This window comes from Heterodontus francisci, unplaced genomic scaffold (genome assembly GCF_036365525.1).
Source record: "Heterodontus francisci isolate sHetFra1 unplaced genomic scaffold, sHetFra1.hap1 HAP1_SCAFFOLD_1038, whole genome shotgun sequence".
NCBI lineage: Eukaryota > Metazoa > Chordata > Chondrichthyes > Heterodontiformes > Heterodontidae > Heterodontus > Heterodontus francisci.
Window position 1 is genome coordinate 134,847 of NW_027141118.1, and position 18,497 is coordinate 153,343.

Sequence of the window (18,497 nt, forward strand, 5' to 3'; positions counted from 1 at the left end):
CACGTTTGGGAACTGAAGACTCCTCGATCATGTTGTGTGCACTACCACTATTGTAAATGTGATGATACAGAATAGATCTATCATCCAAAACTGAGCATCCATGAGGTGCTGGGAGCCACGAGCAGCAGCAGAATTATATTTCACTATGTTCTGTGACCTCATGGCCTGTCGTATCCCTCACTCTACCATTACCATCAAGCCAGGGGACCAACTCTGGTTCAATGAGGAGAGTAGGAGAGCATGTCAGGAGCAGCACAAGGTGAACTGAAATTGAGGTGCCAACATAGTGAAGCTACATCACAGGACGACATGGATGCTGAACAGCAGAAGTGGCATGCTGTAAACAGACAAGCGATCCCACAACCAACAAATCATAAAACTTTACAGTCCTGCCACACCCAGTCATATAGTGCTGGACAATTGAACAACTAACTGAAGAGGACGTTCCACAAACATCTGCATCATCCATAATGGCGAAGCCCAGAGTGCAGAAAACAAAGCTGAAGCATTCGCAGCCATCTTCAGCCAGAAGTTTCAAGTAGATGATCCATCTCTGCCTCCTCCTGTGGTCCATACTTTCACAGATGCCGGTCTTCAGCCAGCTTTATTTACCCTACGTGACAAAAGGAATGGCTGAGCGCACTGGACACAACAACTTCTATGGGCCCCGACGATTTCACATCTGCAGTGCTGAAGAAGTAACCACATCTCTCAGAAGCTTTTTTTTATTATTATTCATTCAGGGATGTGGGTGTCGCTGGCCAGGCCAGCATTTATTGCCCATCCCTAATTGCCCTTGAGAAGGTGGTGAGCTGCCTTCTTGAACCACTGCAGTCCATTTGGGGTAGGTATACCCACAGTGCTGTTCGGAAGGGAGTTCCAGTATTTTGACCCAGTGACAGTGAAGGAACAGCGATATAGTTCCAAGTCAAGATGGTGTGTGACTTGGAGGGGAACTTGCAGGTGGTGGTGTTCCCATGCATTTGCTGCCCTTGTCCTTCTAGTTGGTAGAGGTCGCGGGTTTGGAAGGTGCTGTCGAAGGAGCCTTGGTGCATTGCTGCAGTGCATCTTGTAGATGGTACACACTGCTGCCACTATGAGTCGGCGGTGGAGGGAGTGAATGTTTGTAGATGGGGTGCCAATCAAGCGGGCTGCTTTGTCCTGGATGGTGTCGAGCTTCTTGAGTGTTGTTGGAGCTGCACCCATCCAGGCATTGGAGAGTATTCCATCACACTCCTGACTTGTGCCTTGCAGATGGTGGACAGACTTTGGGGAGTCAGGAGGTGAGTTACTCGCCTCAGGATTCGCAGCCTCTGACCTGCTGTTATAGCCACGGTATTTATATGGCTACTCCAGTTCAGTTTCTGGTCGATGATAGCCCCTAGGACGTTGATAGTGGGGGATTCAAGAATGGTAATGCCGTTGAATGTCAAGAGGAGATGGTTAGATTCTCTTTTGTTGGAGATGGTCATTGCCTGGCACTTGTGTGGCGCGAATGTTATTTGCCACTTATCAGCCCAAGCCTGGATATTGTCCAGGTCTTGCTGTATTTCTACACAGACTGCTTCAGTATCTGAGGAGTCATGAATGGTGCTGAACATTGTGCAATCATCAGCGAACATCCCCACTTCTGACCTTATGATTGAAGGTAGGTCCTTGATGAAGCAGCTGAAGATGGTTGGGCCTCGGACACTACCCTGAGGAACTCCTGCAGTGATGTCCTGGAGCTCAGATGATTGACCTCCAACAACCACAACCATCTTCCTTTGCGCTAGGTATGACTCCAGCCAGCGGAGGGTTTTTCCCCTGATTCCCACTGACCTCAGTTTTGCTAGGGCTCCTTGATGCCATACTCTGTCAAATGCTGCCTTGATGTCAAGGGCAGTCACTCTCACCTCACCTCTTGAGTTCAGTTCTTTTGTCCATGTTTGAACCAAGGCTATAATGAGGTCAGGAGCTGAGTGGCCCTGGCGGAACCCAAACTGAGCATCACTGAGCAGGTTATTGCGAAGCAAGTGCCGCTTGATGGCACCTTCCATCACTTTACTGATGAGTGAGAGTAGACTGATGGGGCGGTAGTTGGCCTGGTTGGATTTGTCCTGCTTTTTGTGTACAGGACATACCTGGGCAATTTTCCACATTACAGGGTAGATGCCAGTGTTGTAGCTGTACTGGAACAGCTTGGCTAGGGGCGCGGCAGGTTCTGGAGCACAGGTCTTCAGTACTATCGCCGGAATATTGTCAGGGCTCATAGCTTTTGCAGTATCCAGTGCCTTCAGTCGTTTCTTGATATCATGCGGAGTGAATCGAATTGGCTGAAGTCTGGCATCTGTGATGCAGGGGACTTCAGGAGGAGGCCGAGATGGATCATCAACTCGGCACTTCTGGCTGAAGATTGTTGCAAATGCTTCAACCTTATCTTTCGCACTGATGTGTTGGGCTTCCCCATCATTGAGGATGGGGATATTTGTGGAGCCACATCCTCCAGTTAGTAGTTTAATTGTCCACCACCATTCATGGCTGGATGTGGCAGGACTGCAGAGCTTAGATCTGATCCGTTGGTTATGGGATTGCTTAGCTCTGCCTATCGCATGCTGCTTATGCAGTTTGGCACGCAGATAGTCCTGTGTTGTAGTTTCACCAGGTTGACACCTCAGTTTGAGGTATGCCTGGTGCTGCTCCTGGCATGCCTTCCTGCACTCTTCATTGAACCAGGGTTGGTCTCCTGGCTTGATGGTAATGGATATGTCGAACCATGAGCTTGCAGATTGTGGTTGAGTACAATTCTGCTGCTGCTGATGGCCCACAGCGCTTCATGGATGCCCAGTTTTACATTGCTAGATCTGTTCGAAATCTATCCCATTCAGCACGGTGGTAGTGCCTCCACGGTGGTAGGGAACTCCTCTTTGCTGCAGTAAGATCTCACACTGAAGAGTGTCTGCAAAGACTCATCGACAGGTTTGCGGCTGCTTGCAATGAATTTGGCCTAACCATCAGCCTCAAGAAAACGAACATCATGGGACAGGACATCAGAAACGCCCCATCCATATCGGCGATCACACTCTGGAAGTGGTTCAAGAGTTCACCTACCTAGGCTCAACTGTCACCTGTAACCTGTCTCTCGATGCAGAATTAAACAAGCGCATGGGAAAGGCTTCCTCTGCTATGTCCAAACTGGCCAAGAGAGTGTGGGAAAATGGCGCACTGACACAGAACACAAAAGTCCAAGTGTATCAAGCCTGTGTCTTCAGTAGCTTGCTCTACGGCAGCGAGGCCTCGACAACGTATGTCAGCCAAGAGCGACTTCTCAATTCATTCCATCTTCGCTGCCTCTGGAGAATACTTGGCATCAGGTGGCAGTACCGTATCTCCAACACAGAAGTCCTCAAGGCGGCCAACGTCCCCAGCATATACACCCTACTAAGCCAGCGGCGCTTGAGATGGCTTGGCCATGTGAGCCGCATGGAAGATGGCAGGATCCCCAAGGACACATTGCACAGCGAGCTCGTCACTGGTACCAGACCCACCGGCCGTCCATGTCTCCGCTTTAAAGATGTCTGCAAACGCGACATGAAGTCCTGTGACATTGATCACAAGTCGTGGGAGTCAGTTGCCAGGGATCGCCAGAGCTGGCGGGCAACCATAAAGGTGGGGCGAAAGCGTGGCGAGTCGAAGAGACATTGCAGTTGGCAGGAAAAAAGACAGAAGCGCAAGGTGAGAGCCAACTGTGTAACAGCCCCGACAACCAATTTTATGTAGCACCTGTGGAAGAGTCTGTCACTCTAGTATTGGCCTTTATAGCCACTCCAGGTGCTGCTTCACAAACCAGTGACCCCCTCCAGGCGCTTACCCATTGTCTCTCGAGACAAGGAGGCCAAAGAAAGAAGAAGAAGAGTGCCACACAACACGATGGACGGTATCCTCAATGTGAAGGCAGGACTTCGTCTCCACAAGGACTGTGCGATGGTCACTCCTACCAATACAGTCATGGACAGAAGCATCTGCGGCAGGCAGATTGGTGAGGACGAGGTCAAGTATGTTTTTCCCTCGTGTTGGTTCCCTCACCACCTGCCGCAGACCCAGTCTAGCAGCTATGTCCTTTAGGACACGGCCAGCTCGGTCAGTAGTGGTGCTACCGAGCCACTCATGGTGATGGACATTGAAGTCCCCCACCCAGAGTACATTTTGTGCCCTTGCCACCCTCAGTGCTTCCTCCAAGTGGTGTTCAACTTTTTTTTTTTAGATTAGAGATACAGCACTGAAACAGGCCCTTCGGCCCACCGAGTCTGTGCCGAACATCAACCACCCATTTATACTAATCCTACACTAATCCCATATTCCTACCAAACATCCCCACCTGTCCCTATATTTCCCTACCACCTACCTATACTAGTGACAATTTATAATGGCCAATTTACCTATCAACCTGCAAGTCTTTTGGCTTGTGGGAGGAAACCGGAGCACCCGGAGAAAACCCACGCAGACACAGGGAGAACTTGCAAACTCCACACAGGCAGTACCCGGAATCGAACCCGGGTCCCTGGAGCTGTGAGGCTGCGGTGCTAACCACTGCGCCACGGTGCCGCCCAACATGGAGGAGTACTGACTCATCAGCTGAGGGAGGGCAGTAGGTGGTAATCAGCAGGAGGTTGCTTGCCCATGTTTGACCTGATGCCATGAGACTTAGTGGGGTCCGGAGTCGATGTTGAGGACTCCCAGGGCAACTCCCTCCCTACTGTATACCACTGTGCCACCACCTCTGCTGGGTCTGTCCTGCCGGTGGGCCAGGACATACCCGGGGATGGTGATGGCAGTGTCTGGGACATTGTCTGTAAGGTATGATTCCATGAGTGTGACTATGTCAGGCTGTTGCTTGACTAGTCTGTGGGACAGCTCTCCCAACTTTGGCACAAGCCCCCAGATGTTAGTAAGGAGGACTTTGCAGGGTCGACAGGGCTGGGTTTGCCGTTGTCATTTCCGGTGCCTAGGTCGATGCCGGGTGGTCCATCCGGTTTTATTCCTTTTTATTGACTTCGTAGCAGTTAGGTACAACTGAGTGGATGCTCGGCCATTTCAGAGGGCATGTGAGAGTTAACCACATTGCTGTGGGTTCGAGTCACATGTAGGCCAGACCAGGTAAGGACAGCAGATTTCCTTCCCTAAAGGACATTAGTGAACCAGATGGGTTTTTACAACAATCGACAGTGGTTTTATGGCCATCATGGGCGGCACAGTGGCGCAGTGGTTAGCACCGCAGCCTCATAGCTCCAGGGACCCGGGTTCAATTCTGGGTATTGCCTGTGCGGAGTTTGCAAGTTCTCCCTGGGACCGCATGGGTTTTCGCCGGCTGCTCCGGTTTCCTCCCGCCGCCAAAGACTTGCAGGTGATGGGTAAATTGCCCATTGTGTAGGTAGGGCATATGGGATTACTGTAGGGTTAGTATAAATGGGTGGTTGTTGGTCGGCACAGACTCGGTGGGCCGAAGGGATGGCTTCAGTGCTGTATCTCCAAGTAAAAAAAAAAATTAGACTAGCTTTTAATTCCAGATATTTTTTTTTATTAATTAAATTCAAATTCCACCTTCTGATGTGGTGAGATTCGAACCTATGTCCCCAGAGAAATAAAAGCAAAATACTGCGGATGCTGGAAATCTGAAACAAAAACAAGAAATGCTGGATTCACTCAGCAGGTCTGGCAGCATCTGTGGAAAGAGAAGCAGAGTTAACGTTTCGGGTCAGTGACCCTTCTTCGGAACTGACAAATATTAGAAAAGTCACAGATTATAAACAAGTGAGGTGGGGTGGTGCAAGAGATAACAAAGGAGAAGGTGCAGATTAGACCAGGCCACAAAGCTGACCAAAAGGTCACGGAGCAAAGGCAAACAATATGTTAATGGTGTGTTGAAAGACAAAGCATTAGTACTGATTAGGTGTGAATATACTGAATATTGAACAGCAGCAAGTGCAAACCTGAAGAAAAACAACCTGAAAAAAACAGTGGGTAAGCAAACTGAACAAACTAAGATGAAATGAAATAAATGCAAAAAAAGATTGTAAAAAATGTAAAAAGGAATGTAAAAAAAAAGGAAGAAAAAATAACTAAAAATAACTAAAAATGAAAGTAAAGTGGGGGGCTGTCATGCTCTGAAATTATTGAACTCAATGTTCAGTCCGGCAGGCTGTAGTGTGCCTAATCGGTAGATGAGATGCTGTTCCTCGAGCTTGCGTTGATGTTCACTGGAACACTGCAGCAATCCCAGGACAGAGATGTGAGCATGAGAGCAGGGGGGAGTGTTGAAATGGCAAGCAACCGGAAGCTCAGGGTCCTGCTTGCGGACTGAGCGGAGATGTTCCGCAAAGCGGTCACCCAGTCTGCGCTTGGTCTCCCCAATGTAGAGGAGACCACACTGTGAGCAGCGAATACAGTATACTACATTGAAAGAAGTACAAGTAAATCGCTGCTTCACCTGAAAGGAGTGTTTGGGGCCTGGGATAGTGAGGAGAGAGGAGGTAAATGGGCAGGTATTACACCTCCTGCGATTGCAGGGGAAGGTGCCCTGGGACGGGGACGGGGGCGAGGTGGTGGGGGTAATGGAGGAGTGGACCAGGGTGTCGCAGAGGGAACGATCCCTTCGGAATGCTGACAGGGGAAGGGAGGGGAAGATGCGACTGGTAGTGGCATCACGCTGGAGGTGGCGAAAATGGCAGAGGATGATCCTTTGGATATGGAGGCTGATGGGATGAAAAGTGAGGACAAGGGGAACCCTGTCACGGTTCTGGGAGGGAGGGGAAGGGGTGAGGGTAGAGGTGCGGGGAATGGGTCGGATACGGTTGAGGGCCCTGTCAACCACAGTGGGGGGAAATCCTCGGTTGAGGAAAAAGGAGGTCATATCAGAAGCACCGTCATGGAAGGTAGCATCATCAGAGCAGATGCGTCGGAGACGGAGAAACTGGGAGAATGGAATGGAGTCTTTGCAGGAGGTAGGGTGTGAAGAAGTGTAGTCGAGATAGCTGTGGGAGTCAGTGGGCTTATAATGGATATTGGTAGACAACCTATCCCCAGAGATGGAGACAGAGAAGTCGAGGAAGGGAAGGGAAGTGTCAGAGATGGACCATGTAAAGGTGAGAGAAGGGTGGAAATTGGAAGCAAAGTTGATAAAGTTTTCTAGTTCGGGGCGGGAGCAGGAAACGGCACCGATACAGTCATCAATGTACCGGAAAAAGAGTTGGGGGAGGGGGCCTGAGTAGGACTGGAACAAAGAATGCTCGACATATCCCACAAAAAGACAGGCATAACTAGGACCCATGCGGGTACCCATAGCGACACCTTTTACTTGAAGGAAATGCATGGAGTTGAAGGAGAAGTTGTTCAATGTGAGAACAAGTTCAGCCAGGCAGAGGAGGGTGTTGGTGGATGGGGACTGGTTGGGCCTCTGTTCCAGGAAGAAGCGGAGAGCCCTCAAACCATCCTGGTGGGGGATGGAGGTGTAGAGCAATTGGACGTCCATAGTGAAGAGGAGGCGGTTGGGACCAGGAAACTGGAAATTGTCAAAATGACGTCGGGCGTCAGAAGAGTCACGGATGTAGGTGGGAAGAGACTGGACCAGCGGAGAAAAGATAGAGTCTAGATAGGAAGAAATAAGTTCAGTGGGGCAGGAGCAGGCTGACACAATGGGTCTGCCGGGACAGTCCCGTTTGTGGATTTTGGGAAGGAGGTAGAAGTGTGCTGTCCGGGGTTGCGGGACTATGAGGTTGGAAGCTGTAGAGGGAAGATCTCCAGAGGAGATGAGGTCAGTGACAGTCCTTTGGACGGTGGCTTGATGTTCGGTGGTGGGGTCATGGTCCAGAGGGAGGTAGGAAGAGGTGTCTGTGAGTTGGCGTTGAGCTTCTGCAAGGTCGAGGTCGGTACGCCATACAACAACAGCACCACCCTTGTCTGCAGGTTTGATGACCATGTCGGGGTTAGACCTGAGAGAACGGAGTGCCTCAAGTTCAGAGGGGGACAGGTTAGAGTGAGTGAGGGGGGCAGAGAAATTGAGACGACCAATGTCTCGCCGACAGTTTTCAATGAAGAGATCAAGAGCGGGTAAGAGGCCAGGGGGAGGGGTCCAGGTAGAGGGAGAATGCTGGAGGCGGGTGAATGGGTCTGCTGGTCGGGGGGAGGACTCCTGGTCGAAGAAGTGAGCCCGGAGGCGGAGGCGACGGAAGAAGAGCTCAACGTCATGCCGAGCGCGAAATTCATTGAGGTGGGGGCGTAAGGGGATAAAACTGAGACCTTTGCTGAGTACAGAACGCTCAGCATCAGAGAGGGGGAGGTCAGAGGGTATCGTAAATACACGGCAAGGTGTCAGATCAGAAGGGGTGGGGTCAGAGGGAAGTGAAGCGGAAGGAGGATCTGGAGGGGCATTAGTCCCCATCAGCTGCTGGAGCTTGCATTCCTTAACACCTGAAAGGAAGAAAAAAAGTTTTTTGTTAATGTTTCGGATGAGACGTAAGATGAGATGAAACTGCGGAGTAGAACAGATTTGAGATAAGGTAAGACGGTGCTGCTGGAGAGAGAGGTCCAGTGTGTGCATATGGCGGCGCATAGCACTGAGTGTGGATCTCAGGATGCGGCGAGAGTAGCAGTCCGAGGAACGTTGTATTTCTCGGAGATACCTGTGATCCTGGGTGGTCTCAAAGCATGACGGGTGAAACTGCAGTTGGAATCCACGTGGAATCAGTCGGAGCCGGAGACAGTCACTGAGGAAGGAGATGTGGCTGTGAAAACGAGTTTTGGTAGATACCTTATCAAACCCCAGAGAAATACCCTGGGTCTCTGGGTTACTAGTCCAGTGATAATACTGCCTACCCAACACTGGCAACTGCCTGACAAATTGGAAGAATTGTCCAGGTATGTCCTGCTCCACAAAAAGCAGGACAAATCCAAACCAGTCAATTACTGTCCCACAGGGTACTCACAATCATCAGCAAAGTGATAGAAGGTGTCGTCAACAATGCTCTCAAGAGGCACTTACCAATAATCTGCTCATCGATGCTCAGTTTGCGTTCCACCACAGACACCCGGCTCCAGACCTCATTATGGCCTTGGTCCAACCTGGATAAAAGAACCAAATTCCAGAGGAAAGGAGAGAGTGTTGGCCCTTGACATCAAGACAACATTTGACCGAGTGTGGCATTAAGGAGCCCTAGCAAAACTGAAGTCAATGGGAATCAGGGGGAAAACTCTCCACTGACTGGAGTCACATCTATCACAAAGTAAGATGGTCATGATTCTTGGAGGCCAATTATCTCAGCCCCAGGACATCGCTACAGGAATTCCTCAGGGAAGTGTCCTCGGCACAAACATCTTCAGTTGCTTCAGCGATGACCTTCCCTCCGTCATAATGTCAGAAATGTGGATGATGATTGCATGGTGTTCAGCTACATTTGCAACTCCTCAGATAATGAAGCAGTCTGTGCCCACATAGAGAAAGACCTGGACAACATTTGGGCTTGGACTTATAAATGGCAAGTAACATTCGTGCCATAGACGTACCAAGGTACAAATCAGGAGTGTGATGGAATATTCTCCACTTGTCTGGATGAGTGCGACTCCAGAAACACTCAAGAAACGCGGCACCATCCAGAACAAAACAGCCTGCTTGATTGGCACCACCTTAAATATTCGCTCTCTCCACCATCGACGCACAGTGACAGCAGTATGTACCATCAACAAGATGCACTGCAGTAACTCATCAAGGCTCCTTCGACAGCACCTTTCAAACCCATGACCTCTCCCTTCTAGAAGGACCAGGGAAGCGAGTGCACGGGAACACCACCACCTCCAAATTCCCCTCCAAGTCACACACCATCCTGACTTGGAAATATATTGTCATTCCTTCATTGTCACTGGGTCAGAATCCTGGAACTCTAACAGCAGTGTGGGTGTACCATCACCACATGGACTGCAGCGGTTCAGGAAGGCAGCTCATTCCCACCTTCTCATGGGTAATAAATGCTGGCCAGGCCAGAGGCATCCACATCCCATGAATGAATAAATAAAAACTGTCATATCTTAAATTACACTAATAGTGCATCTCAAAATGTTATTTTCTGAAATATATCTGTCTAATTCACAGTTGAATGAATCAATACTAACTCCAACTTCCCTAGGAAGTGTGTCCTACAGATTAACTGTTCACTCACTGAAATATTGTTATGAGAGATTAGTTGTGAATTTACCCTCCTTGAAGCTCAGGCTGTGTCCTCTGTTTCTACTGTACTGGACAAAGTGAAACAGCAATCATATCACCTCTCAACATTCTCTTTTCCAGTGAGGACATTCCCAGATTACACAATAGTTCCTCAATTCCAACCACTCCCTTCTCTCAGTTATTCTACTTCCTCTTTTCAGTAGCAACATTAACGTTTATGTACTGAGTCAATCAGAATTATACACAGTCATCTAAGTGCAGTCACATGAATGATTTTAGGAAGTGACAGGATTATCTCATTCTTTCAGCTCAATCTTGCACTGTTAATACACCCCAACATGTAATTTGCTTCCACGCAGTCACTGAGAATTGTTGCAATGTTAGATCTTCGAATTGCAGATTGTTAAAGGATAGAAACCGGGAAATAGGAGAGAAAGGATAAAATGGCAAATACCATGAATCTGAAACAATGTTCTGAAGAGGTGAAAATATTAGTGGATCCATCAGTATCTGTACAAAGAACAGGGTAGTGGTTCGAGTGTAACTGGAGTCTGGACTGAAAACAAAGGGAAAGAGTTTTAGTAGGACTGGAAAAAAAGAGAGAACAGAGACAATAGACAGGATTTGGAGGGAAGGCTTGGAGCAAGACATTTACAATTACCACGGACTTCAACATTTTTAACCATGGACCACTGGTGTCTGTGTGCAGACACATTGTCAACTCCTGCTGGCCACTGCCTGAGGCTAAGACAGACTGTCTGTGATTTCAGCATCCACCCTCGAGCTGAACTCCATATCCGACATTCTCTCCATCACGATGATCCCCTACTTCTATCTATGTAACATTGCCAGTCTCTCTCCCTACTTCAGCCCATCTCCTGCTGAGCCCTCGTCCATGCCTCCAGACACGACTATTCCAATGTTCTCCTGCCCAGCCTCCCACCTTACACACTCTGTAATCTTCAGCTACTCAGAATCTTCTGCCTGTACCCTGTCCCCTCCAGGTCCCATTTCTGATATCACATGTGTGCTCACATACCTAGAATGGCTTCCAACCCTCAGGCCTTCAATTTAAAGTTCCTGTCCTTCTATTTAAATAACTTGATGGCCCCCAGGCTTCCTATCACTGTAACCTCCTTCAATTCTCGTACCACTGGAATTTTCCATTGCTCTGACCCTGTCCTCTTGTGCAGCCCTTCCTTCACATCACCACTGGTGGTCAAGCTTTCAGTTACCTTGGGCCCCACGCTCTGAAATTCACTCCTGAAACCGATCCCCGTCCCCTCCTTCTTAAAACTTATCTTTTGTTATGTTTTGGTCACCTGTGCCAATTTATCCTACTTTGTCTCGGGCCCGTTGTCTGATTCTGTCGCTGTGAAACATCTTGGGTTGTTTCTCGACATTAAAAGTCCTATATTAAATGTAAGTTGTTGATAGAAGTCCTGACTATCCATTGCTGGATATGTTCTCCCGGTTACTGAGGTTTCATACTGGCAGTGGGTGTACAAAACATTGAGTATCTGACATCTCAATTACTGAGGGGAATATATATGGAGTGATTGGATTTTCAGTATTATTATTATTGGTCGATTCTCCTGACTGATAAATCAACAGGGGTTGTTTCGATTGGTTGGTGATAATTTCTCAGACAGTTTTCTCGCTGCTTCCCTCAGTTCAGAATCGTCCTTCCCTGTCACTTGAGTTCCGATTCACTGCTGTTTTATTTCTGAGTAAATCACAAAGTGTGACCGCAGGAAATAAGTGTGAGAAACAAGTGGATCATCTTGTCAATCAGTATCTGATGTCATGTTGGATACTGAACGACAGAGAAAACTAATCTCATTAAAATACTGCAGATTCTCAGTGATTCCTCACTCTCCTGGAACAATACTTCTGATTTTCAATTTAGTTTTATCACATTTATTTGCCATTAATGTCTGAATCAAGATGTTTACAGAATATTCAGCCCATGTTCAGAATGGATCAGTACTCGGCCAAGTGACTGCTTTCTGTGCTCAAAACTGAGAATTCATATATTCATTATTATTCTTGACAGAAAGTCACTGAGCTTGTGGAGAAGGGAAACCGGGCGGACAGTTCCAAACTTCTCCTCAATCTGGTGATGGAGAAAGGCTCTCGGGTCCGAAGGCTGATGTGGAAATCCTTTGTGAAAATGTGCCACAGGTTACCAAAGTTGGAGAAAATACTGAAAGAAATACAGGAACTCGGTACGGTAAAATCACACACTGAATTCAACTTCAGATTCAAACACTGCAGAATTTACTATAATATTACACAAATCTGATTTCATGAAATTTAATTGATTTTAACAGGTTGTGATTCATTTGATTATATGGACATCGCACATGGTTTATCTGAAATACCCAGTGACCTGAAAGGTAAGTGATGACATGGAGATTTCAAACTGTTTATTTCACTTCCCAGAATCAGAATGATTGACTGTAGCCGTTTGTTTAAGAGATTGACAGAATCTGGGAATCCGAAAATCAAAGGCTGGAGAAACAAGATTGAACATTGTTTGGATTTGTTGTCAATTATTCTGTGTAGATTCAAGTTACAATTCATATGATTTCTATCATATCCTGTAAATATGTGAACATTGTATTATTTCACTGAATCCAGCTGCTGATCATTATTATTTCTGAAATCTTACACACATCTGGCAGGATTCTGATAAGCTGTGAATCTTAATACAGACCTCCTGTGTGCTGCACGGATGCTCTGGGCTCACAGTAAAGAGCAGTGCCTTGACCCAGATGTTAAGGGTTCCTGCATCCCGAGCAATATGTCCCACCGAAATGATGAGCAGGAAGAGACCAGATGGTCCATCAAACCTAAACCCCACACCACGCAGGCTCGACCATTATGGCTAAACACTTCATCCCTCCCTTACCCCTTACCCCCACAAGACACCACCCCCACCCCCACCTCCACAGTGAAGCAAAACAATGGAAACACCCAGAGCCAATATGGGAAAATGTTCTTGGTAATATTCCTCTCTGACCTGACCCCGCCCCCCCCCCCCCCCCAGGGACCAATCCAGGAAATCACACGGACCACATTTTACCTATAAAGACACTTACCTTCTACATGATGAGATCTCTGTCCCAGTCAGGAACCGGTCCAGCTCCCTCTTGAAGGGATACAGAGAGTCAGCAATCGGCAGCACATTCCAGAGGCTCACAATTCTCTGGGAAAGAAGAACCAGCGAACATCCAGTTTATTCCTACATTTACATAGTTTAAATGTGTGTTTGCTGGTCCTCCCAATCTGATAAACTAGAATAATCTATCAACAGAGCCTCTATCCAGCCATTCAGTTATTTAATAGACCTCTATCAGGTTGCCTGTAAGTCTGAACAAAGAACAGTACAGCACAGGAACAGGCCATTCGGCCCTCCAAGACTGCGCCGATCTTGATGCCTGCCTCAACGAAAACCTTCTGCACTTCCGGGGACCATATCCCTCTATTCCCATCCTATTCATGTATTTGTCAAGATGCCTCTTAAACGTCGCTATCGTACCTGCTTCCACCACCTCCCCTGGCAGCAAGTTCCAGACACTCACCACCTTCTGTGTAAAGAACTTGCTTCGCACATCCCCTCTAAACTTTGCCTCTCTCACCTTAAACCTATGTCCCCTAGTAACTGACTCTTCCACCCTGGGAAAAAGCTTCTGACTATCCACTCTGTCCATGCCGCTCATAACTTTGTAAACCTCTATCATGTCGTTCCAGTGAAAACAATCCGAGTTTTTCCAACCTCTTCTCATAGCTAATGCCCTCCAGACCAGGCAACATCCTGGTAAACCTCCTCTGTACCCTCTCCAAAGCCTCCATGTCCTTCTGGTAGTGTGGCGACCAGAATTGCACGCAATATTCTAAGTGTGGCCTAACTAAAGTTCTGTACAGCTGCAGCATGGCTTGCCAATTTTTATACTCTATGCCCTGACCAATGAAGGCAAGCATGCCGTATGCCTTCTTGACCACCTTATCCACCTGCGTTGCCACTTTCAGTGACCTGTGGACCTGTACGCCCAGATCTCTCTGCCTGTCAATACTCCTAAAGGTTCTGCCATTTACTGTATACTTCCCACCTGCATTAGACCTTCCAAAATGCATTACCTCACATTTGTCCGGATTAAACTCCATCTGCCATTTCTCCGCCCAAGTCTCCAACCGATCTATATCCTGCTGTATCCTCTGACAATCCTCATCACTATCCTCAACTCCACCAACCTTTGTGTCGTCCGCAAACTTACTAATCAGACCAGCTACATTTTCCTCCAAATCATTTATATATACTACAAAGAGCAAAGGTCCCAGCACTGATCCCTGCGGAACACCACTCGTCACATCCCTCCATTCAGAAAAACACCCTTCCACTGCTACCTTCTGTCTTCTGTGACCGAGCCAGTTCTGTATCCATCTTGCCAGCTCACCTCTGATCCCGTGTGACTTCACCTTTTGTACCAGTCTGCCATGCGGGGCCTTGCCAAAGGCTTTACTGTAGTCCATATAGATAACATCCTCTGCCCTTCCTTCATCAATCATCTTCGTCACTTCCTCAAAAAACTGAATCAAATTAGTAAGACACGACCTCCCCTTCACAAAACCATGCTGTCTCTCGCTAATAAGTTTGTTTGTTTCCAAATGGGAGTAAATCCTGTCCCGAATAATCCTCTCTAATAATTTCCCTACCACTGACGTAAGGCTCACCGGCCTATAATGTCCTGGATTATCCTTGCTACCCTTCTTCAACAAAGGAACAACATTGGCTATTCTCCAGTCCTCTGGGACGTCACCTGTAGCCAATGAAGATGCCAAGATTTCTGTCAAGGTCCCAGCAATTTCTTTGCTTGCCTCCATCAGTATTCTGGGGTAGATCCCATCAGGCCCTTGGGACTTATCTACCTTAATGCTTTGCAAGACACCCAACACCTCCTCCTTTTTGATAATGAGATGACTGAGACTATCTACACTCCCTTCCCTAGGCTCATCATCCACCAAGTCCTTCTGCTTGGTGAATACTGATGCAAAGTACTCATTTAGTACCTCGCCCATTTCCTCTGGCTCCACACATAGATTCCCTTCTCTGTCCTTGAGTGGGCCAACCCTTTCCCTAGTTACCCTCTTGCTCTTTATATACGTATAAAAAGCCTTGGGATTTTCCTTAATCGTGTTTGCCAATGACTTTTCATGACCCCTTTTAGCCTTCCTGACTCCTTGCTTAAGTTCCTTCCTACTGTCTTTATATTCCTCAAAGGATTCGTCTGTTCCTAGCCTTCCAGCCCTTACGAATGCTTCCTTTTTCTTTTTGACTAGGCTCACAATATCCCGCGTTATCCAAGGTTCCCGAAACTTGCCAAACTTATCCTTCTTCCTAACAGGAACATGCTGGTCCTGGATTCTAATCAGCTGACATTTGAAAGACTCCCACATGTCAGATGTTGATTTACCCTCAAACAGCTGCCCCCAATCTAAATTCTTCAGTTCCTGCCTAATATTATTATAATTAACCTTCCCCCAATTTAGCACCTTCACCCGAGGACTACTCTTATCTTTGTCCACAAGTACCTTAAAACTTATGGAATTATGGTCACTGTTCCCGATATGCTCCCCAACTGAAACTTCGACCAACTGGCCGGGCTCATTGTCCAATACCAGGTCCAGTACGGCCTCATCCCTAGTTGGACTATCTACACATTGTTTCAAGAAGCCCTCCTCAATGCTCCTTCCAAATTCTGCCCCATCCAAGCCCCTAGCACTAAGTGAGTCCCAATAAGGGCGGCACAGTGGTGCAGTGGTTAGCATCGCAGCCTCATAGCTCCAGGGACCCGGGTTCGATTCTGGGTACTCCCTGTGGAGTTTGCAAGTTCTCCCTGTGACCGTGTGGGATTTCGCCAGGTGCTCCGGTTTCCTCCCACAGCCAAAGACTTGCAGGTTAATAGGTAAATTGGCCATTATAAATTGCCCTTAGTGCAAGTTGGTGGTAGGGAATATGGGATTGTTGCAGGGTTAGTATAAATGGGTGGTTGTTGGTCAGCACAGACTCGGTGGGCCGAAGGGCCTGTTTCAGTGCTGTATCTCTAAATAAAATAAAAGTATATGTAATCCCGAGATTGCAACCCTCGAGGTCCTGTCTTTTAACTTTCTACCTAACTCCCTAAATCCCCCTGCAGGACCTCGTCACTCTTCCTGCCTATGTCATTGGTACCGATGTGTACTACAACCTCTGGCTGTTTACCCTCCCCCTTCAGAATGCCCCCTGTCCGTTCAGAGACATCCTTGACCCTGGCACCAGGGAGGCAACATACCATCCTGGAGTCTCTTTCACGTTCACAGAAGCGCCTATCTGTGCCCCTGACTATAGTGTCCCCTATAACTATTGCTCTTCTGCACTTTGTCCTTCCCTGCTGAACAACAGTGCCAGCTGTGGTGCCATTGCTCTGGCTGCTGCTGTTTTCCCCTGATAGGCCATCCCCCCAACAGTATCCAAAACGGTATACTTGTTCGAGAGGGGGATAGCCACAGGGGATTCCTGCACTGACTGCCTGCCCCTTCTAGCGGTCACCCATCTATCTGCCTGCACCTTGGGTGTAACCACTTCTCTGAAACTCCTGTCTATGACACTCTCTGCCACCTGCAGGCTCCTAAGTGCATCCAGTTGCCGCTCCAACCGATCCATGCGGTCTGTGAGGAGCTGCAACTGGGTACACTTCCTGCAGATGTAGTCGTCCGGAACGCTGGAAGTGTCACGGACCTCCCACATCTCACAGGTGAAGCACTTCACCCCTCTAACTGACATTTCTAGCACCAATTAATAACTTAATTTAAAATAAATAAATACTGATTAAATCCTTACTAAATTGTTATAATAACTATTTGGTCCCTAGTGCTAGATTCCTACTATAAATATTAAATGCGAACTAAATACAGTAATCTCCTCCCTCTGGTTTAGTTACTCTACTTATTAATTAGTTAATTAGGGTTTTAATCAATTTTTATCAATGTTTTATTTCCAAATTCAGTAAAAAAATTCCCTATCAGCCAATCAGGTCACAGCTTTCCTGTGACGTCACTTTCAGTTTTTTTTTACCAGAGGTAAGTTTTTTTGTACTTACCGGTCCGGAACGCTGCGCTCCGAGTCTTCTCCCAGTCAGCTGTGCTCTTTGGAAGCTCTTGGCTCCCCTCACTCTGAGGACAGGTAGGAAATGAAAGGAGCTCCTCGCTCCCTCCTTACCGAACTTCCTCACTTACCAAGCTTTCACTGTAGCACTCGAATGCAACCCAAGTCATCACTCCAGTGCAAACAAAACCTGTGCTGCTCGAAAATAAATAGACCAAGGTCCTTGACCTTGTCTCAGTAGCTCAGGTTCCCTAAGATAGGAATCATTCCTGAAGATTTCCTCTGTACCTTTTCCAATGGCACTATATCATCCACCATGTGGGGGAACCAGGACTAGGCACAGTATCCAGATGTGGTTTGACCAGTGACCTGTACAGTGTCAAAGTGGTACCTTGTCTTTTATACTGAGTGGTTCGATTAATATAACCCAGTACTTTGGTAGCTTTAGCAATGATTTCTTTACATTGGTCATTCATCTTCAGTGATCTTATCAAGATCTTTTTTCTCTCTCTCACTCTCTCACTATTTAGTTTAGTTTTTTTAGTTTAGTTTAGAGATACAGCACTGAAACGGGTCCTTCGGCCCACCGAGTCTGTGCCGACCATCATCCACCCATTTATACTAATCCTACACTAATCCCATATTCCTACCACATCCCCACCTGTCCCTATATTTCCCTACCACCTACCTATACTAGGGGCAATTTATAATGGCCAATTTACCTATCAACCTGCAAGTCTTTTGGCTTGTGGGAAGAAACTGGAGCACCCGGAGGAAACCCACGCAGACACAGGGAGAACTTGCAAACTCCACACAGGCAGTACCCAGAATTGAACCCGGGTCGCTGGAGCTGTGAGGCTGCGGTGCTAACCACTGCGTCACTGTGCCGCTCTATTGATGCCTCCGAATGATTCCTGTGTTCTCTGATTGCCCGATCAATATGTGTGGCACTACATTTAACTAAATTAAATGCCATTTCCCATGTTTGCTTCACTCTCCTGGCACATCTACAAAGTTTTTGGATTTGATTGCCCTCCTCGACCATTTTCACCATTGCACATATGTGAGTGTCATCTGCAAACCTACTTCCCATCCTCCCAACGCCACTGTCTAGGTCATTAATACAGACTGTGAAGAGTAGCAGGTCTAGGACCA

The 18,497-nt window shown here is 47.6% G+C and overlaps 1 protein-coding gene across 1 annotated transcript in view; it reads left to right on the plus strand.

The window, feature by feature from the left end:
* The window catches only part of LOC137362159 (NACHT, LRR and PYD domains-containing protein 12-like), an 83,368-nt gene that overhangs the window by 23,061 nt on the left and 41,810 nt on the right, over positions 1-18,497 (plus strand). The window contains exons 4-5 of the mRNA XM_068026645.1: positions 12,252-12,423; positions 12,529-12,594. Coding sequence (XP_067882746.1) covers positions 12,252-12,423; positions 12,529-12,594 — 238 coding nt within the window. The remainder of the gene's footprint in view (positions 1-12,251; positions 12,424-12,528; positions 12,595-18,497) is intronic.